Raw genomic sequence first — 21,795 nt, forward strand, 5'->3', positions numbered from 1 at the left:
TGACGTCATCGCTGCTGGATGTAAACAACAGAGCCAAGGGGCGGCGGGCTGCCTTCCCTCAGGTGTTGTGCTGCTCGTCACCTCCCCGTGGACGCCGCCAGCTGACCAAGGGCGGGGCAAGGCTTCAAGTGTGGCTCAGTGTCCCTTTTCCCCTGCATGTCAAGGTGAAACGTGTATCGCGGTAGAGGAAAACCAGGTATAGCTGAAGAACACTTAACAGGTAACTACTCGGGATTAGCGTGTGCGGTTTGTATATTTGTTAATTAAGGGAATCGTCGTATTTATTACTATTGGTTCTCGTATCATTACTCTTGGGTAGTTCAGATAGGCTTCAGGTGTGGCTCAGTGTCCCTCTCCCCAAGGTAAAACGTATACGAAAATGCAATATAATACAAATTCTTCCACGTGCTAAATTACTACGAATATTGGTTTGGAGTGGTTATTCTTAAGTTTTGCCCTATTATTAATTGTTCTCATATCTTTACTCTTGGATAGTTGTTGTTGTTCCCTCCAGTCCAGTCCGGTTGTAGGCGTGTGATTGCCCTTGTAACGTTTCCCTCCTTTGACTTGTTCTTGAGTCTTGGTTGTTGATTGGCGTTGTTGTGTCTTAGTTTTGTTCATTTTTCTTGTTTCTGTTCCATATTGTTGTGGTGTAGTTTCTTCTGTCTTCAAGTTCTTCCAGAGTTAATGGTTGAAACACTATATGCAGTATATCGGCTATTAAGTAGTCTGCTTAATAGGAGATATAGAAATTGGAGACAGAAAAACCTCGAGCCTTTAGATGGTTTAGATGGATAGCTGTTCCCTTGAGCCTTTCCTTCTCCTCTCCCTATTTCCCTTCCTTGCCTCTTTTGTTTCCTGTTTTTTTGTGCCCTTGAGCTGCCTTCTTATTTGTAAAAAAAAATAACAAATGTCTCTCTTCCTCCTCTTCCTTGATCAGAAGCAGCGATGGGGGACCACTCTATACGCTTCAGGAAGAGGTTTATGCCACGCACCTTTGCTGACTTCAGTGCCCTGGTCTTCATGTCTCTTATCATACCAACCGTATACTGGTTTGAGGTGTGTCATGCCTGCTATCAGTAAACTTCAGTGTTGGAATAGAGCAGCACTAGTATTTGTAGGTATTTACAGCAATGAATAAATACATTGTACTAATTCTTTCTTTAAGCTGTACATAACAATCAATACTTTCAAGTGTGTGTAACCTTTCCGTTAAACATACAATAGTGTATTTTCCTTTGTGCTATAGCTATTTAGCCTAAGTAAGGAAATGTATGCTTATGTTCTTCTCTCCTTCAGGTGTATGTTGTAGCACCCACAGTGTACAACACGACACTCAACTTCTTACACACCCTCCTGGGAACATACATCGTACTTAATATACTTGGTAACTTCATCGCCATCATCACTGTTGACACCTCCACTCAGGGGCAGGTGTTGCCCTCCCAGGTACTAACTCTTTCATTATTTTTGTTTTTACAGTGAAGGAGACGGTTCAAGGGCAAAACAAAAACTAAAAAGTCTGTAAAGAACTGCTCCCACAGACAGGAGGAGGAGGAGTTCCAAAGAATTGTCAGTTTAGGTTGGAGAGGTTCTTGAAACTCCCCTCTTGAACGTGTTTGTCATAGGAAGGAGGAAATACAGATAAAGATAGGCAGTTTCAGAGTTTACCAGTGAAAGGGATGAAAGAATGAAAGAATCAGAGTAAAAATATTTAAATATGAATTTTTTTACATCAAGAAACAGAAGTGGTTTTGGCTCAGAACCAGTAAGACCTCTTAACATAACAAACAATGTCATCATTTTGGAGATTTTTGTTTTACCAACATATTTTACAGTATCAGTAATTTGCTAAAATGGAGATCCTACTGCTATGTGAGTACAGAGGTGCTGGCTGTAATACACTCCTGTGTGCCTAGGTGCCCCTTGGGTGGCATGTGTGTGCCAGCTGCGAGAGCACTGCGCCTCCACGCTCCCACCACTGCAACACCTGTAACATGTGCATCCTCAAGAAGGAGCACCACTGTGTGTTTGCTGGCTGCTGCGTGGGGCTCGCCAACCACCGCTACTTCTACATTTTCCTCTTCCTCATGTGGGGCTCAACGCTGTACTGCTCCTTCCTCAATGCCTGCTTCATATGGCCATATGTGGGTGAGTATACATGGTTGTGTAATTACTTAATCACACAGGATCATGTGAATATAAATATCATGCTCTGAAATGAATCTTAAAGTCATTCTTATACTATTCAAGTATTTATTTGTTAATGCTGAGGATTTGGCTGTTGTGGTAGTCGTTAGGTATAAGAACTAGAAGTGTTGTAAACCTACAACATTGTATTTTAATTCCACAGGAGGCTTCAACTGGTGGGCCTTGGTGCGCCTCCTCCTCCCAGGGGTGTGGCTCCTGTGGGAACCGTCCATCAACACACTGTATTCCTTCCTCTTCTCCATCAACGTGATTGGCTGCCTCTTCATGTCAGTGCTCATGTATTACTACACAGCACTCCTGGTGACCAACACAACCACTTACGAGAACAACCACGGCAAGGGGCAGAAGTATGACCAAGGCAGGGAGCACAACCTGAAGGTGCGGGTCTATTTGTGTGAATTGTATGCTCCGGATTTTGTGTACCTACCAGGTGTTTACACAGGCTTTTTTTCTAGATATGTATACCATATTTATTTATTTACTTCATCAGTCAAGTTGTTGAAAGGTTGTTTTACTTGTGTTATCTGGTTTGATTCTGTATATGAACATTGAACAGTGTGTGTGTACATTTACCTATGTGTAGTATACAGGATTAGAGTTAGCTTCTTGTTATCCTGTCCCCTTGCCTACTTTTATGCTGCTTAGCTTTGAAGTCGTGGATGTTCCTTGCTGCACCACCTCTTCATCCAGTTCATTCCAAACATCATTGCTTCTATATGAAAACAGAATTTCTTGACACAATTACCACATTTTGTCTCCTTTAACTGTATGTGTGTGTGTAGATATTAGTGATGTACGGTATATATAATAAGCCACTCATTTTAATGCCACTAATCCTCATAGGTGACCCTGGGAGAGCGCTGGTACCTCACTTGGGTGTTTCCAACGCTGTACTCACGCCTGCCTTGTGACGGCCTGGAGTGGCCATCACAGCAGCGCTCCACGGCAAAGACTGACAAACACAAGAGCAAGTAAGCCACAGCCACTCACAGCGTCCTCCTTGCAGCCTGAAGTGTTCACCCGGTATCTGGTAAGTGAGGTGGAAAGTACAAATAGACTGAACTTACTCCATGATGTTTGTCCCTTTGCTCAAATAGTACATGTTGCTTGCAGTGTTTAGGGATTTCAGAAGTGTGTGCATTCTCAAGACCTGGATGGACCTTGGTATTGCTCCCTTGTTTTATCGGTTTCATCTTCTGGCCAGATTTTTGCTCTAATCTGCAGACACCGTGATATGAACACTTACAACTGCTGTCCTGTTGTAAATGCCTGAATAACCTTGAAAGCTATGCATCATTTTCTTTTCAAAGGGAGTCAGGATTAGTTTAAGCTTTTACATTGGAATACGAACTGGAAATGTAGAACAGCAATAACCTGATGATTGAGGACTAGATATCTATTGAATGACCCTTCCAGACTAACAAATGGCAAGGATAGTAATAAAATTCGCATATCATTGTCCCGTAAGTCACATTCTACAACTTTTGGAATCCCTAATTTTCCTGTCACAAAGTTTTGCCAAAGTTGTGTTAGCGGTCATGTCAAGGTTTGCCGCATAACAAGATTTTTAATGCACCAGCTACTTAATTTTTTACCCTGCAGGAGTGTTGAGGATGAGTGATTGACTTACATTTGGTTCTTTATCATAGTCCCAGATTCAGTGTTCTTGTAAGCCCTCTGAGGGTTAACAGATACTCCTGCTTATCTTATCTACTCTGATGCCTCTTTGCTGGAGCTCTCAGAAGAGGACGTCCATAGCAGTAGAGCTTTCATTCAGTCATTCTCTCCTAAGAGTTGTACTATAGCTGTAGTTGTATGTGGGTTTAAGTTAATAATGTAAACTGATAGTAACTTCTTTTTGGATCTCTTTATCTCTTCCCTTAGACTTCTTCAACCCTTTCTCTTGAAGCAGATGCCATTCCATTGCCCCTTTCTTCTTCATGCTTAGGACTGCTCTTGTAACTATTTTGTGTAATAATATACAAGTTGGCTAGTGACAGCTTTTTCTTCAGCATCTCTTCTTTAGTGTAATTTCTGACATTCCATAGTTAAGAGAAAGATATATAGAATATTTTAGCTTTATTAATGCCCTACAATAGATCCTGGACAATATGAAATGTTTAATATATGATTCATTTGTTAATTTATAAGAAATTTATTGTTGAATCGATGAGATGATGTAGTCGCAGCTTTGTGGAGGTGTAACTGTAAGAAACTGTGTGTATAATGAGTAGTGTTGGGGCATGTAGGCGAGTGTGTGGGGAGGAGACCCTCAGCTTTCTTAAATCAGTGATGCAGTTTTGTCCTCGTGTAAGGCGAAGGAAACTCACAGCAGGCATCTAGCAAGGCAAGGCCGAGCCGGGGGTGACCAACACAGCTAGTCAGACACACATTACTCTGTAGGTTGTTGTTCACACTTCATGTAAAGACCCAAGGTGATACTCACTAGTCATTTTACTCAGTTCTTATACTCACAGACTCTTAGAAGCCCAATAGCTATGCATGCACAGCACAGCACTAACCTCTATAACACACATCACTATAGCATAAATAACGTAGTAAGTACGTTGGTGGTTGTGACTTATTTATAGTGTTATTGATTTTATCATGATTTTAGATTGCCTGATTTTGTAAAATATTTGCATCTCTTTCTATAATCTTGCTTGCTTATTTCATATAATTTGCATCACTTACTTAGTTCTATTATCTTTTTACCAATAATTTTCTTCATTAAACCCTTATACCTTTCAGAGGCATTTCTTTTACTCTAATGAGTGTGTGTTTTCTTTCCTACAGTTACATTTTCTACTTACTCATTTCAAGACTTGCTACAGCCTCGGCAAGTGTCTGGTATTAGTTCTGTGATTGTGATGTTTTAGTACGTAGGAAAAGATGTGGGACATAGAGCTTTTAACTTGTTTCATCATGACTATTCTTAAGTGTGTTTGCACAACAGAAAAGGTGAATGTGCAAATGTATTTCTTGCCTCCATAGGGAGTAAGAGGCTGCATGTGATGATTGTTTGATTCAGATTTACTACAACAGCAAATCTTCTTTATCAGCAGACAACTGTATACAAGGCTTATAGTCACTCTTATCTCTTTGTAACATTAATATGCAAAGACAAGCTTACCTATGCTTCTATCCCTTGATGTAAGCTGGATGTCTGGCATAATGAGGGTCCAATTGTTCTCCTTTTCCACATTATCAAGATCTTATATGTAAACAGTATCAGTAAGTTTGAGTGCCAAACAAAAATGTTCTGAAGAATGTAGTGACTTTACTTGTGTCAGTATGTATTAGTCGGCCTGTGCCTCACCACCAGTCCATGCATGGTGGGAGGAGGGCCGGGTGGTGCAGTGCCTGGGGCCGTGACTCCTGATGTAATGGTGTCTGAGCCTCAGTTGGGGCATTAGTTTGTGGGAGCAGAAGCAGCTATGTTGTCTGGCCCAATCAAGGTTGTGTTGCCTTTCCTCTTGAGTCCATTGGCTAGTCGCAGCGCTGGATGAGGGGCCGCACAGGTGATCTCGTCCCGCTGCTGCATATATTGTTCCGATCTCGACGCTGTACTAGTCTAGAGTGGTGATACGGAAGAGCCATATTGTTTATTTTACAATATATCTTAAGTTAAAGAAGGTTGTCTGACATGTTTCCCTTTTCTAGTGTTTACTTCTAAAATAGCTGATAACATGGGGGAGATTTTGAGGGTTTATCATTGTTATGCTTAAAAAAGTCTGGATTCTACATATATAATTGATTATGTATTTTGCCAAGTTAATAGTGGATGCATATTTAGTGTTGCTCCATTCCCCTCTGCAGTGGGCATTCTCAGTGTTAGATACTGTCCACTTTATCTATGGCCTTGATGCATAAGCCCTTGGCAAGTGTGTTCCACGATCTTCTTTTGTTCCTCCTTTAAAGATACCACAGCTTGTCGGCCAGGCTGGGCGGGGGGGAGTCATGGATTGCTTGGCCTGTGATGGAGGCAAGCTTGTGAGCATACAGGCAGGGGGCTGGCACTCTCACTGGGCCCTGGGGGAGTAGAGAAAGCAACAGTAGTAGTAGTAACTGGGGTAGAGGTGTTAACAGTTGTTTAGTTATAGTGATAAATAATTGACGTGTACTTTTCGATACTAACAACTTAAATGAAATGAGTTGTACAAGTGTTTCGGAGAGCTCATTAGGCTGCTCTGGCATTGTTACTCCAGCACACCCACGCACTCACCATCCCAACACACCATCCCATCCCACCCAGCACACTCACCATCCAGTTATAGTAGAGGAAGGAGAGCTTGTAGGCGAGGCGCTGGTGGCGGTCTGGGTCGAGATTTGTGTTTTGGTCCACCAGGATATTGTACGAGGTGGGGGTGACTGTTCCCTCTGTTACACGCTGACTCACCAGGAAGAAGTCATACCTAGAGGAAGGGAGTGCTGGTGAGGGGAAGGAGGGAGAGGGCGGGTAATGATAGTGTTGGTAATGGGGTGGAAGGGCAATGGTAATGTAGGTGAAGGATAGGGGAATAATACCGGTGTTAGTGTCTGGATAAGGGAGTCTCAGTGACGGTAGGGAAGGGGTAATATTAGTGTTGGTGCCGAGGGAAGCTGGAGTGGATGGGGGTGTTGTGTTTATAGGTTACTGCGGTGATGTTGGATTTGTAGGATATATGTCATGGGTGTGAGGCAAGAGCAAGTAGAGGGACCAATAAGAAACATGATCCCCGCAGCTACCGGGTTAAAGTGCAGGTTGGCAGGAGAGATGTATGTACGCGTGAATGTCAGATAAGGAGTGGGTTGTCAGAGAGATTCATGTATGGTCGTATGTATGTATGTTCTTATCCATACTCACCTCTCAGGCAGGGTAATAACATCATCACACACAGTGCCGGGGGGAGGGTTGACGGGGCGGCCACTGGAGGCGCCCTCGGCAAAAAGGCGGGAGTGTATCCTTTTGCTGACCACGATGAAGCTGAAGCCGGGGTGGAAGTTGAAGGCCGCAAAGCAGTTCTAGGGAGGAGTATAGAGGAGGAGGAGGGAATGTGGCAGTAGAATGTTAAGACCTGTTGTAGAAGTAGTGTTTTGGAGAGCTTGTTAGGATTCTCTCCCATCGTTGTAGTAGCACACTCGCCATCCCAACACACCATCCCATGCCACCCAGTACACCCACCTTGCACACTCACCATCCCAACCCATCCTTAACCTGGTAGCAGCGACAGGCCAAATTTGTGGCTTTACCGTGTACCAGCCCAAATATTTGCCATGATATAAATCCCCCCAAAATAGATGATGCATAAACTGATCACAAATGCGTTGATATATACTGTGAAATGGTTTGCGCGAGTTATGATTTTTTTTTCATTATTCTCGCTTAAGAAAAATGATCCCTGCAGCTACCGGGTTAAAAGGACCTTGGCACTAACATCCCAGGCCAGGATTCAAACTTGTGCCCGTACATTCATAGCTAGGCATACTAACCACTACACCACCGAGGCTTAATCAATAGGAATAGGCAGAAATTAAAATGAGTAACAGTGAATGAAGGAATCAGGATGGAGTAGAATAGCAGGCATGGTAGAATGTTACAGTATGCCTTTGAGAATGATAATAATGCCTCTTCATACAATAGTTCAAAGCAGGAAGCATTACAAAACTTGGATGACTGGGTCTGACTCGCTATCACAGGGGAAGGGATAACTTGTACATTCCCTTTTCTCGGTCCTGGGCGGAGTGGAAAAATTTGGATGGCTTTTCCGATACCCTACGCCCCTGTCCACCCAGCAGTGAATGGGTACCAGGTATTAATCAGGGGTTGTGTTCCGTCTCCTGGGGTCTGTTCCCTTCTATAATTCCTTCCCCTTCTGTCTCTCTCCGGCATATGACCACAGATGTTGCGCCGACTGAACGAAACTTTCCAACTTTCCCTTTTCTCGGCACCGTCCTTTCTTACCCTGATGGCAGCAACTTCCGTATCCTTAACGTAGGCGAGCTGTCCGTCCCCCACACCATCTCGGTACACCAACACCCGCTCTGGGAGGCACCCGTTCACCCGTGCGTAGTGGGCCAGTGCGTCTTGGTTAGGTGGAATAGGTGGAGGAAGAATGTATTAGATGAGGGGTAAGGATGAGCAGGTGAGTGGGAGAGATGGAATGGGTGTTGTGTGTATGGATATTCTGTTTTTTGTGTTTAGTTTGGTTATTAATGTCTTGTTTTATGTGTGTGTGTGTGTGTGTGTGTGTGTGTGTGTGTGTGTGTGTGTGTGTGTATCATTCACTCATGGTCTGATCACATGCTGGACGTCATCTCTCTCTCTCTCCCTCTCACACGTAACTAACCCCTCCCTCTCCCTTCCCCAGCCTCCCTCTTTGCCCCAGTCCCCCTTGTTATGCTTCTTCAGACAACCCCAGTTCCTGACGCTATACAAACCCTTCACATACACTTCTCTCAACCCTTGCCCTACCCACCCTTCCTCAACCATCTCTTATCTCTTGCCCCTATAAATACCCCTGCCAATTCACTTCTCTTATGTTAACCCTTCCCCTATTTACCCTCTTTCAACCATCCCTTACCTCTTGCCCCTATAAATAACCCTGCCAATTCACTTCACTCGTCAACCCTTGCCCTACCTACCCTTCTTCAGCCATCCCTTATCTCTTGCCCCTATAAATACCCCTGCCAATTCACTCATCAACCCTTCTTCAGCCATGCCTTGCTCCTTGTCCTAAATAACATCGCCCGTCCCCTTACTGGTAACAGCCGCACTGAAGTTGTTGGCGAGCTCCTGGTGAGATGCGTGTCGGGTCACTTGACCGTAGTATTGCGTCAGGCTCTGGTTGTAGGACGCCACCACAGCCCCCCACGACGCCCCGCCCCGCCGCCCCCCCTCGTGGTAGGCGTCATATCCCACCACCATTGTGTTCTGTGGGGGAGAGGAAGGGGGTGTGTGTGATGGTATGGTGGTGGTGGGATAGTTTACAGTTATAGGGATGTATGGAAAGGTGATGGGTCTATGGTTGTGGGTAATGTGCTCCCTGTAATGTCTGGGAATAGAGGTGGAGAGTGATGGGAGGGTGGTGATGAGATAGTCCAGTGATATGGAAGTACAGGTTGTTGTTAATGTATTCACTGTAATGTTTAGGAATAGCAGTGGAGAATGGTATGAATCAGGGAGGAATGAATATAGAAAGAGAAAAGGTCTGTGGTTGCTGTTAATATATTTCCTGTACTGATTGGGAAGTAGAAGTGGTGAGTGATGTGAATAATGAATGAATGAGGGAGAGGGTGGTTTTACATGAGCGTTAGATATACTACAAATGTGTGTGTGTGTGTGATTGTAATGTATTTTGATGGGCACTAGGGAGGGTTAATATTGTATGTAGTATAGGGTTAAGGAATGGTTTGGTATGGTTGTGGTGAGGGAAGGGTAAAGGGAAGCTGTTAAAGAAAAAATAAGGGAAAGAAGGGAGGTTCATCATCATCATCATCATCATCGTTTAACGTCCATTTATTCCCTATGGTGGGGTTGGACGGGATATGAGCCTCCTCCACTGTTGCCGGTCCATAGCCATTTCTTCCGTGATGTTCAGCCTCCTCATATCTTCCTCCACCACCTTTCTCCACGTCTTCCTTGGCCTTCCTGGTGGTCGTCTGCCCTCTACCTCAAAGTTCAGTGCATGTCTCAGGATGTGTTCTCCTCTTCTCCTCATATGTCCAAACCACCTTAGTCTGGTCTTACTCACATAGATAGGAAAGCAAGAAAAGGAGGAAGTACTTGTATGTTTTTTTATGTGTGTGTGTGTGTGTGTGTGTGTGTGTGTGTATCTAAGAACCAATGCCCACCCTGAGAGGCATCTGGACGGTCCACGCCTCCCCGCCCAGCTTACAGTTGATCTGGATGGCCACACGCGTCACAATGGACAGCAGACGGCCCTTGTGCTGGAGACTCTTGGCCAGCACCATCTGAGAGAGGAGAGAGATAGATGAGAGACTGATTGATTTGTTAGGTTTTATATTCATGGTGCTGCAACTGAAAGAAAGTGAATTTACGGGAAGAGACCACCTATCCATCCATCTATCTATCCAGCCATACATATATAGAACACATGCATACAAAAGATAAGACATAGAGGCACAGTAACACCAATCTTCACCTCCTATGCACTCTTCGGGTCGTATTTAAGACATATCGCCTCCCAAGAACGCATATTTGACAAGGCTTTCATAGGCATGGTGGGCATTTCCAGGAGTAGTTTTATGACCCTGGTGGTAGTGTGAATCTTCTTCTGTACCATGAACCTGAAGAAACACCCATTGGAGCTTGACTGACCCCCTCTTTGACCTTTAGAAATGGCTGATGTGAGAAGCGAAAGTGTTTTATGATACCAACCTTCATTTTCAAGTCTTACCTCTCCCTCCCCTCCTCCCCTATAGCCTCAGAACACACCTGTGAGGGCGCCGCCATCACCATACACACATGCCTCTTAACGGCCACATAGCGGTCCAGCCTCGTGTTGGGGATGACGCACACCACCAGGCCCACCCCCATGTGCTTCCCCAGGGCCTTGAGATAGTCCTGTGGCCCGTCCCCCTGTAGCAATGACTCCCTGGGGGCATGGAGGAAAGGAAGTGTTAGCGGAGGAGGGACAGGAGGAGGTGTTCAGGGAGGGAGGAAAGAGAGGAGAGATGTTATGTCAAGGAAGGTAGATTGTGTTTAAAGCAAGATGAAGGTGGTAGTTTAGGTATTATAAAAGAATTAAAGATGGAGAGCAGTGAATGAGGAAGACTTAATTGGTTCAGAAGGTTAGGCATCAAAAGGAAAAAATGAATAAAAGATAGAGAGCAGTGATTGAGCAAGACTTAATCCGATAGCAGCGGGGATCATGTTTCTTAATGGTCCCTCTAAGCAAGAAAAATGAGAAAAAATCACCCCTCACACAAACCATTTCATAATACATATCAAAGCAAATTCGATCAGATTATGTATCATCTATTTTTTGGGGTTTATATCACGGCACAAATTTGGCCCGTCGCTGCTACACGGTAAAGCCACAAATTTGGCCCGTCGCTGCTACCGGGTAAATAGGTTCAGAATGTTAGGTGTTAGGGTTAGGTTAGGTTTAGAAGGTTAGGTTAGGTTAGGTTAGGTTTAGAAGGTTAGGTTAGGTTAGGTTAGGTTTAGAAGGTTAGGTTAGGTTAGGAGATTATGACCATTCTAATAAGGAAAGTGAGCCCAGTCCATATCCCTTTTTTTCCATTGCCTCACTGAACCTCACCTCACCACCTTCCTTTCTTCCTTTGCCTCGTCTATCCAATTATCCATCCACTCACCTCACTTATCACCCCTTCCCTTAACTCATCCACTCACCCATCCTTTCACCCAACCTCACTGTCATCTTTCCGCTGCTTACTTCATCTCTTCATCCATCAATCCGATCCACTCCATGTCACTTTTTATTTTTTTATTATTATTTGTTTTATTTTTTATTACGTGTCAGCCTTATAGCACCAGTAGGCTTTCTTGAGGGGCCTGGATGGTGGTCGGCTCCAGCCCGTAACGGTGCAGGCAAGTGTTTTTTTATAGTGGTGCCATCTTGTCTTGCCTCTCTTGACGTCATCCATTCATCCTCCCTTCTGATTCACCCACCTCTCCATCTTTCCTTACCTAATCTATTTGTCCATTCACTCCACTGTACCATCTTTCCTCCACATAATTCATCCACCATCCTCTTGCCTATCCAACCCACCTTACCATCTTCCTTTCCTTTCCTTACCACACCCGCACATCCCCTTCCGCAACACTCACATGGTCGGCGGTGGCATGGTCATCCCAAGCGTGGGTGTCACCTTCCGCAGGGCCACCACCAGCTCCTCTGCCTCCTGTCGTAGCCGCGCAGGGAACACCAACACCCAACGGCCCACCTCGCGACACACGCTGAGGGGGACGTCTGGAGGGAGGGGGAGAGGTTAAGGGTGAGGGAGGCGAGAGGCAAGGAAGGAGGAAGGGATGGTAGAGAGGAAGAGGAAAGGAAGGAGGAAGGGATGGCAGAAAAGGAAGGAAAGAAGGGAGGCATAGATAATAGGGAAGAGAAAGTAGGAGGAAGTTACATGGTAAGAAAGGAAAGAAAGGGAAAGGGAAGAGGAAGGGATGGTAGATAAGGAAGGAAAGAAGAAAGCCACAGATAACAGGAAAGAGAAAATAGTCGGAAAGTCACTGAATAGGAAAGGAAAGAAGGACACAGGGGCAAGAACGATAGCGAGGAAAGAAAGTAAAGGAAGAAGGAATAGTCACAGCGCACCTTTGACCTCCCTGGCCCAGTCCCCGTCGCTGCCCGTGTAGGTGAAGGAGCGATGGGCCTGCGTCAGCACCTCGCCGGGCAACACTCTCCCTCGCACCTGTGACAGCTCGCGGGAGAAGGTCAGCCCCCATTGGTCCAGTTCGGTCTTTACCTGTGTAGTGATGACCTTTAATTAGTCACCTGTGTAGAAGCCTCAAATAGTCACCTGTGCTTTTCTTTCATAACTTCTGCACCTTTGATTGTGTATAACTTTCACCTGTATAATGATAACCTTTGATCTGATACCTGAGTGGAAGCCTGAAATGGTTACCTGTGCTTCCCTGCTATTACTTCTGCACCTGTCCCTTTGCTAACTTTGAATGTGCATAACTTACTCTTCATTTTCATCGTTCTGCTCAATCACCTTCTCATCTTCACCTAACTCTTCATTTTCATCGTTCTGCTCAATCACCTTCTCATCTTCACCTAACTCTTCATTTTCATCGTTCTGCTCAATCACCTTCTCATCTTCACCTAACTCTTCATTTTCATCGTTCTGCTCAATCACCTTCTCATCTTCACCTAACTCTTCATTTTCATCATCCTGCTCAATCACCTTCTCATCTTCACCTAACTCTTCTTCCCCTCTATTCACCTTCTCCTCCTCCTCCTCTTTCTCACCTCCTTCATAACCAGCACACCTTCCCCTTCCCCCTTCTCATTCACTTCCTCCTCCTCCTCCTCCTCCTCACTTTCTCATCCTCACCTACCTCCTCTTCCCTCTTCTTCACTTCCTTTTCCTCACCTCTTTCATGAACAGCACATCTTCCCTTCTTCCCCATCATTCCCCTTCTCCTTTTTTCTCTTCATTTCCCTCCTTCTCTTCCCCATTATTCCCCTTCTCCTTTTTTCTCTTCATTTCCCTCCTCTTCTTCTTCATTCCCTTCCTTCTCTTCCCCATCATTCCCCTTCTCCTTTTTCCTCTTCATTTCCCTCCTCTTCCTCTTAATTCCCCTCCTTTTCTTCCCCATCATTCCCCTTCTCCTTTTTTCTCTTCATTTCCCTCCTCTTCATTCCCTTCCTTCTCTTCCTCTTCATTCCCCTCCTCCTTTTCCTCCTTCTCCTCCTCCCCCTTCTCACCTTCTCATTCGTAAACAGCGCATCATTGAACTTCTCCAGCACCTTCACCCTCTGGTCTGGGCCGAGGCGTGTGGAGGCGGCCAGGTCCTGCATGAGTCTGGGGTCAGCCTTCATGGACTGCGACACCCCCGTGGGCACACACAGCTCGGGGATGAGGTAGATGTTGCCCTTCTGTCCGCGGCGCAGGTCACGCTTCCGGGGCTTTGACAGGAGCAGCGGCTGGTGAGGGTCCCGCACGGCTACTTGGTATGCCTGAGGGAGTGGGTGATTAGGGTTGGTGTGAGGTTAGGTTAGGGTGTAGGTGGTAGGTGTTGATAGGTCTTACATTCTCTTCACCATTTTCATCACCTATATATATATCCACCTTCCATTATTGTTCCCTTCTTCACCCTCCTCTCTCAGTCACCCATCATTTCTATCCCCCTGTCCCTTCCTCACCTTCTGTGGCTTTTCCGATACCCTACACCCCTGTCCACCCAGCAGTGAATGGGTACCAGGTATTAATCGGGGGTTGTGTCCCGTCTCCTGGGGTCTGTTCCCTTCTATAATTCCCTCCTCTTCTGTCTCTCTCCGGCATATGACCACAGATGTTGCGCCGACTAAACAAAACTTTCCAACTTCCTCACCTTCTGGTAGTACTCGAGGTAGGTGATCTGGCTGCCCTGGTAGGCGAATTTGCTGAGGCAGGTGAGGTCCCAGGCGATGTCGCTGATGGTGTAGGTGCGCTGGTTGTATCGGGTCATCACCACCATGCCGATCACCTCCCGCCCCGCCGCCCACTTCTGCAGGGAGCCGAGGAATGGTGGGGGGTGGGGTGGGGGGAGGGGGTGGGGAGGGTAGGTGAATCCATGTAACTTCTTCAACACCCTTTCTCATCTCATTTCATACCTATTCTCTCTCTCTCTCTCTCTCTCTCTCTCTCTCTCTCTCTCTCTCTCTCTCTCTCTCTTGCTCTTCTATTTTTTTCCTCCATTCCCTCTCTCTTCCTGCTATCATCCCCTTTCACATTCCCTCTCTCTTTCTTCTTCCCTTCACATATCATCCTCTATTCCCCTTCTTCCCTTCATCATCCCTTCCCTTCTCACTTCCCCTTTCCAATCTTCCCTTTAGTCATCTTCCCCTCTCTTCTTCCAACCCTCTACCCATCACCTTCTCTTTCCTTATTTCCCTGCTTCCTCCCCCCTCCTTCCCCTCCACCCTCCTTTTCCCTCCCCCCCCACGCACCAGGTTGTTGGGGTTGGTGGTGTGGAGGCGCCGAAGGAGGTTGTACACAGTGTCGAGGCGGAGGAACTTGTGAATCACGTCTGTCATAAGGAGGACCTGATACTCGTGTTGACGGATGCTGGACACCTGCCCGGGCCACACCGCCACCCTGGGAGGAGAGAAACACCTGGAAACACCTGAGTGGCTAAGGGGCGGGGAAGGGAGTTAGAGAGACAGGAAAAGGAAAACTGGAATGGATGAGAGGGGACAGGAGAGTTGAGAGGCAGAGGGAAACTATGTCTGAGGGGAAAATGAGTGCATGGCTAAGGGGGAAAAAGAGGGAGTTAGAGAGACGATGATAGGAAATTTGGAAGTCATGTCTGAGGGGAAACTGGAATGGATAGGAGGGAACAGGAGAGTTGAGAGGCAGAGGGAAACTATGTCTGAGGGGAAAATGAGTGCATGGCTAAGGGGGAAAAAGAGGGAGTTAGAGAGACGATTTATAGGAAAAGGAAGCCATGTCTGAGGGGAAACTGGAGTAAGACGGGAGAGATAAGAAAGAGAGGGAAAACAGGGGAAAAAAAAGAATGCAAGGAAGAGGGGGACATTAGGGTAGCTATCGAGTGATTAGCTAGTAGAAGATAGGAGGAGATGAAAAAGAAAAGGAGAGTTAAGTCAAAGAAAAGGAGTAAAAGGAAGAAGAAGGGAAACGGAGAAAAGTTGTGATAGAAAGAATTAAGCAAACAGGAAGACAAATCAAAGAGGACGCGAGGGAAGCGATTAAAGGAAGGGTGTTAGCTAAGAACTCACTGGTGCTTGGGATGCTGGACCTCCCTCTTAGCGTCGTAATAGTGCTTCCCGATCTGCGTGAGGCCGAGGTACTCATAACACCGACGCAGCAGGATGGAGAAGATCTGAAGGAGGAGGAGACGGCTAATGAGGGAGATGGGAAAGGTGTGGACGAGGAAGAGAATGAAAGAACAGGCAGGTGGAAAAGGTCAATGAGAGAGAGGGAAAGGGAGTGCAGGAGTATGAGAGGAAAGTCTAAAGCGAGGTTACGATGACAAGTAAAAAGAGAAGAGAGGAAAGGAGAAAGAACACTCACTCACCTGCAAAAACTGAGTGTCCGACGGAGGGATCTCTCGAATAAATTTGATTCTGACGGTGTAGGGTGAACCGTTGTCGGGGCGGCGTGAGGCCAACTCCATGGGCTGCGGGAGGAGGAGGAGGAGGAGGTGAAGGAAGAGAATGAAGGAGGAGGAGGTGAAGGAAGAAAAGGAAGGAGGAGGAGGAGGAGGTGAAGGAAGAGAAGGGAGGAGGAGGAATAGGAGATGAAGGAACATTGAGGAAGAGGAGGACAGTAGATGAAGTGACAGAAGAGGAAGGAATAAGGGATGAGGAGAAAGAGAACGAGAAAAAGAAGGATTAGCAGTTGAAGGAAAATTGAAGAAGAGAACAGTAGACAGAGTGACAGAAGAGGAAGGAATAAGAGATGAGGAGAAAGAGAACGAGGAAGAGGAGTAAAAATTATAAGACGGAGGATTATTGAAGGCTTTAAGAGGAAAAGGACTAAGGAAGAAGAGAGAAAAAGGGGATTGAAAGGAGAGGGAGGACAAAAGTGTGATGAAAAAGAGGAGTAAGAGGAGGAGAGAGAGGAACAGTGGGGAGGAAGGAAAGAAACACAAAAGGAAACAAGTAAAACAGTTAATCACCACGAAGCGAAGCGGGATTCGAACCAAAGAACCGAACGGAAACGAATCAAACCACAACCCCCCCCACCCACCCCACACACACACAGACCGCCCCTCAGACCCGCTCTCAGCCCCCAGCCCCACGCACGTCTCTGGGCAGCTTGTGGGCGAGGAACATCTGGGCGCCGTCGAAGATACAGTGACCGATGACGCCGCTGTGCTGACGGAGGAGGAGCTTCCTGACGGGGGTGCGCGGCTCGTCGGGGGTGAAGGCGACGTGGTACACACACAGACACCACTCCGGCCGCGCCATCACCTGGTAGTAATTGGTACGTAGCAGAATACTTTGTCCTGCGGTGCCTGAGGGAGAGAGAGAGAGAGAGAGGAGGGTGCATGCAGAATAGAAGGGAAAGGGAGACGAGAGAAGTTGAGGAAAGATAAATGGGGGTGCATGAGAAATAGATGGGATAGGGAGATGAGAGAGAGAGAGAGAGAGAGAGAGAGAGAGAGAGAGAGAGAGAGAGAGAGAGAGAGAGAGAGTGCATGAGGAATGGAAGGGATAGGGAGACGAGAGAAATTGAGGAAAGATTGATGAGTGGTCAGTTTGTATTAGTAGAAATCAGGTTATGAATAGAAGAGTAAATAAGGTCGGTGGTGATGAGTATGGGTGGTGAAATTGACCTCTCTTGTTGGACACTCCTTTGACCTCTATTCAGGAGCAGTAAGTAGCGGGATTTTTTTTGACATTTTTCTTTACGCCCTTGAACTGTCTCCTTAGCTGTAAAAAAACATGTAAGTGAAGGGGAAAGAGAGATGAGGAAGATAATAGGAAAGGTTAGATAGGTGAGGACCATTAAGTAGTGATGATAGTTAAGTAGATGTTTGTGAATAGGGGAATATAAAGTAACACGTCAATTAACAGGTACTACTAACAGGTGATACGGGAAGTGATGGTGGTTAATAGAAGAGGCTTAAGGCCAAATTAATCACTCAACACGCACACCTTTCATTAGTAAGCACAATACACCTGGCATACACTTCTCCGCTTCGTTAAAATGAATAAAAGTACTAGTCGTGTTTTTGAAGGACATTATTAACAGTCTAGGGGTAAATGGGGATAGTGAGGGAGGAAATAACAGAGGTGGTGGTCAATGAAGTAATGGTTGTTAAGTAGATGTAAACTTATGAATGAAGGACAGTAAGGAAGAATATAACAGGTGATAAATTAAGTAGTGGTTGTTAAGTAGACGTAAACTTATGAATGAAGGAACAAAGGACAATGATGGAAAAAATAACGGGTGATAAATTAAGTAGTGGTTGTTAAGTAGACGTAAACTTATGAATGAAGGAACAAAGGACAATGATGGAAAAAATAACAGGTGATAAATTAAGTAGTGGTTGTTAAGTAGACGTAAACTTATGAATGAAGGAACAAAGAACAATGATGGAAATAATAACAGGTGATAAATTAAGTAGTGGTTGTTAAGTAGACGTAAACTTATGAATGAAGGAACAAAGAACAATAATGGAAAAAATAACAGGTGATAAATTAAGTAATGGTTGTTAAGTAGATGTAAACTTATGAATGAAGGAACAAAGGACAATGAGGCGGAAAATAACAGGAGGTGATAGGCGAAGTGGTGACAGTGGTTAGCAGATGTGACCTTGTGAATAGAGGAATATTTACACGAGGATAACGAGGGAGACATCGAGGACTGGAGGTAATGAGAGAGGACTTGAGGCTAAAATAGAGGTTGAGGAGGAAACTTGAGGGGGAGGGGAGGGGGGTGGAGTTGAGAGATTAGGATATATACCGCCGAGTTAAGGGGACGAAATGGATGAAGCAGTGGTTAAGGAAGAAGTGGATTAAGGCCATGGAGAGACTGGAGGAGGAAAGGGAGAGGAAAAAGAAATATGTCCCGCCGAGTTATGGAACGCAATGGAGGAAGAAGAGGATTAAGGGGATGGGGAGATAAGAGGAGGAAAGGGAGAGGAAAGAGGAAAAAGAACCTTGAATTATAGTACTGAGGATGTGAGGGGAGTTGAAAGATTAGGAAATGTACCGCCGAGATAATGGGACGAATTTGATGAAGCAGAAGTTAAGGAAGAAGAGGATTAAGTGGATGGAGAGACAAGAGGAGGGAAGGGAGAGGAAAGAGTAAAAGAACCTTAAATTATAGTATTAAGGATGACAGGTGGGTGAAGATGGGTAAAAAAAAGTGAAACGGGTCAAAGTAGTAGTAGTAGTAGTAGTAGTAGTTGTAGTAGATGTAATAGTAATAGTAGTAGTAGTAGTAATCATTTTTCACATATACATCTTCCATTTTATTCGTGACCTTTGACCTTGATTGACCCGCTTGACCCCCGCATTGCCTCCTGACTGACCTTTCTTGGTGAGGACGTGTTGGGGCCGCGTCCACACCACCTCCTCCTCCGTCTCGCTCATCCTCTGTAGACGGGTGCTGCTCCTCCGCTCCCTCCTCGCTCCCCGCCCTCTCCCTCTTCCTCCTCCTACTCCTGCTCCTATTACTCCTCCTGCTGATGCTCCTCCTCCTCCTCCTCCTCCTCCAACTCCTGCCATGCCTACGCCTCTTCCCCTTCCTCCTCCTCCTCCTCCTCCTTCTCCTGTACTTCCTATTCCCACTCCACCGCCACTCCTTCCACCTCCATCTCCGCTTGCTAATCCCTGTTCTCCTCCTCCTCCTCCCCCTCGTTTCCCTCGCCCACCTCCTCTCCCTGATCCACCCAACACTGGTCGCCGTCCATCCTGTAGCTGAAGACTGGACAGATAGGCCGACAGTTCATCCTGGAAAATAAAAAAGGTGCGTTTAGTGTTAGTGTTGGTGTTTATAGGTGTTTGGAAGTTGGTTTAGGAGGGTGTTGAAGATGAGCATTGGACACTAGGGAGGTTTGAGGCAGTGAATAAATATTTGGAAGCGTGGCATCGACCGGAAAATCTGACCTGAAATGGAAGATGATGATGGTAATGATGTGTAGGTCTTTTTTACATCAGTGGAAGCAGAAGGGATTAGCGTCTTAGACCACGTGGATGTTGTTGGCACCTTCACACGTATACATAAACTGCTTGTAATTTTTTTTTCTTTCCGGGAGCAAAAAAACAAAAAAACAAAAAAAAAACCGTTTACCTGGTTGGCATAGCTGAGAAGTGTGGGCGATGGTTGTTGTTGTTGTTGTTGTTGTTGCTGTTGTTCTTGTTGAGGTCCTCGCCCCCTAGCTCTCCCCCGGCCTCCCCTTCCCGTCATCCTCCCTCATTCACTCCTCCTCGCGTCCTTTTTTGTTTGGACGGGGAGACAAAAACCAAATTAATCACAACACGCACACCTTCCATTAGTAAGCACAGAACACCTGGCACACACTTCTCCGCTTCGTAAACATGAATAAAAGTACTAGTCAGGTTTTGAAGGATATATTAACAGTCAAATTGTCACCCGAACACACGTAGATTTTCTTTCATCACTGCGCTGACAATATTTAGGCACACATTTCCCAGCGTGACAAACAGGTGTAGGTGAGGTTTGTTGAGATCATCTACACTTAAATCCGTTTGTCTTCAATATGATGAATCTGTTTTTAATCATTACCAACAACTTGAGCACAAAATACCTGGATGCACATTTCCCAGCGTGACAAACAGGTGTGCAAGTTTGTAAGGATCAACTACACTACTCTCCGTTTTTCTTCAATACACTGAGTCTGTTTTTAATCCTTATCTATAGCAACTTGAATACCTAATACCTGGATGCACATTTTCCTACGTGACAAACAGGTGTGCAAGTAGGTGAGGTTTGGAGGGGTCATTTACACTTTTCTTCGTTTTTCTTCAATACACTGAGTCTGTTTTTAATCCTTATCTATAGCAACTTGAATACCTAATACCTGGGCGCTCATTTTCCTGCGTGACAAACAGGTGTGCAAGTTTGTGAGGTTTGGAGGGATCAAATACACCTTTTTCCGTTTTTCTTCAATACACTGAGTCTGTTTTTAATCCTTATCTGCAGCAACTTGAATATATAATACCTGGGCGCTCATTTTCCTGCTTGACAAACAGGTGTGCAAATAGGTGAGGTTTGGAAGGATCAACTACACTACTCTCCATTTTTCTTCAATACACTGAGTCTGTTTTTAATCCTTATCTTGAACTACAAATTCTTTCTTATTAGGACTTCGTTTTCAATAGCTAGTAAAGTTTGGAAGAATTAACTTTTTATTAGTACACTCCTATTTCGTTTCTCTTCAATACATCTTAAGTCTGTTTTTTATTCTTACTTTTACTTATAAATTCGTTCTTAGTAGAGCATTGTTTGGGATTCTTAGTTAGTGAAGTTTGGAGGAATCAACTACATTTTTATTAGTTTCTCTACAATAGCCTGTCTGTTTTTTATCTTTATCTTTTAACTTAACCTTTTAGCAGCGAGTAGCGAGCTTTTTTTTATCATCTGTGCCTTTGTTGTAAAAAAAAAAAAATTCTTTTTGACTCAGCTTTGGAAGGTTGGACACATTCATTCGTTACCCATTAATACACAGCCAGACTTTTTCCTCCCTTACCTTTAACCCTATGCATCCGTACCAAGAATGATAGAAAAAGAACCTGGTGTATTCAAATAAGCGTGGAGGCGTTCATTTGAGGTGCGAGAACTTGTAGAAACGAGTTAAAATCCACCCAGGGTCTTGGTTCAACCTTGCACACGAACTGCCCAGGAACACACGGCAGCCCGCCCGACGCTGCACCTCCTCCTCAGTGTTATCTGGAGAGCGTGGTGATAGCGTTGAGGGGTCTGCGGTGTCCGGGCAGATTAAGATAAGGATGGAGTGAGGAGACAGCAGTTGTGATCATTGACGAGCAGTGGTAGCAATAGTAGTAGTAGTTACTATTTTACCCTTTATAGATAGGTTGCTGTGCTCATTTTTCACTGTCAACTTTTCCTCGTTTCAGTCTGTGGTGGTCGGCGAGTCGCAGGAGCAGGTGGTAGAGGAGTGTCACGACTGAGCGGAGATGGTGAGAAGACGCCCAAAGGGTAAGTGTGTGTGTGTGTGTGTGCGTGTGCGTGTGTGTGCGCGCGCGCGCTATCGGCCCCCTTTCAGTCTCTTTGGCCATTACTGTGGATAGCTATCATGTCAAGCTTGTTACTCTGCCCCGCTCACTTCCTCCTCGCCTGTCCGATACTGAACTCTTTAACTGCCTAGATATACTGCCATATACTTATTGGTTATCAAATTTATTTTACCGTCACACCGGCGTCAAGTTGTGTACACCTCAATTA

At 45.4% G+C, this 21,795-nt stretch overlaps 2 protein-coding genes and 1 long non-coding RNA gene across 6 annotated transcripts in view; 2 read left to right on the forward strand and 1 right to left on the reverse strand.

Moving 5' to 3' along the window:
- On the forward strand, nucleotides 1-4,959 carry LOC126986975 (probable palmitoyltransferase ZDHHC24). Its single transcript, XM_050843550.1, has 6 exons — nucleotides 1-220; nucleotides 941-1,059; nucleotides 1,300-1,449; nucleotides 1,920-2,151; nucleotides 2,354-2,589; nucleotides 3,055-4,959. Exons 2-6 carry the CDS (start codon nucleotides 949-951, stop codon nucleotides 3,184-3,186), a joined length of 861 nt encoding a protein of 286 aa, XP_050699507.1. The 5' UTR covers nucleotides 1-220; nucleotides 941-948; the 3' UTR covers nucleotides 3,187-4,959.
- Nucleotides 4,651-21,214, reverse strand: LOC126986972 (piwi-like protein Siwi). Of its 3 annotated transcripts, none has more exons than XM_050843547.1 (18): nucleotides 21,123-21,214; nucleotides 19,660-19,803; nucleotides 18,899-19,319; nucleotides 16,662-16,873; nucleotides 15,932-16,033; nucleotides 15,633-15,736; nucleotides 14,844-14,991; nucleotides 14,246-14,401; nucleotides 13,620-13,871; nucleotides 12,501-12,651; nucleotides 12,008-12,149; nucleotides 10,649-10,808; nucleotides 10,045-10,164; nucleotides 8,953-9,124; nucleotides 8,156-8,277; nucleotides 7,058-7,215; nucleotides 6,476-6,626; nucleotides 4,651-6,243 (listed from the first exon to the last, which is right to left on the reverse strand). In XM_050843547.1, the coding sequence occupies exons 2-18, from the start codon at nucleotides 19,774-19,776 to the stop codon at nucleotides 6,127-6,129; spliced, it is 2,805 nt and encodes a 934-aa protein (XP_050699504.1). In that variant the 5' UTR covers nucleotides 19,777-19,803; nucleotides 21,123-21,214; the 3' UTR covers nucleotides 4,651-6,126. The 3 variants fall into 3 exon arrangements, with proteins under 3 accessions (XP_050699504.1, XP_050699503.1, XP_050699505.1); XM_050843546.1 differs by having other exon boundaries at nucleotides 21,080-21,214; XM_050843548.1 differs by having other exon boundaries at nucleotides 21,102-21,204.
- Nucleotides 16,694-21,795, forward strand: part of LOC126986976 (uncharacterized) — a 7,028-nt gene continuing 1,926 nt past the window's right edge. For both annotated transcript variants that reach the window (XR_007740090.1, XR_007740091.1), the window contains exons 1-2: nucleotides 16,694-16,842; nucleotides 21,468-21,549. This is a non-coding gene — a long non-coding RNA (uncharacterized LOC126986976). The remainder of the gene's footprint in view (nucleotides 16,843-21,467; nucleotides 21,550-21,795) is intronic.

The sequence above is a fragment of the Eriocheir sinensis genome, chromosome 63 (assembly GCF_024679095.1).
Source record: "Eriocheir sinensis breed Jianghai 21 chromosome 63, ASM2467909v1, whole genome shotgun sequence".
Classification (NCBI taxonomy): Eukaryota; Metazoa; Arthropoda; class Malacostraca; order Decapoda; family Varunidae; genus Eriocheir; species Eriocheir sinensis.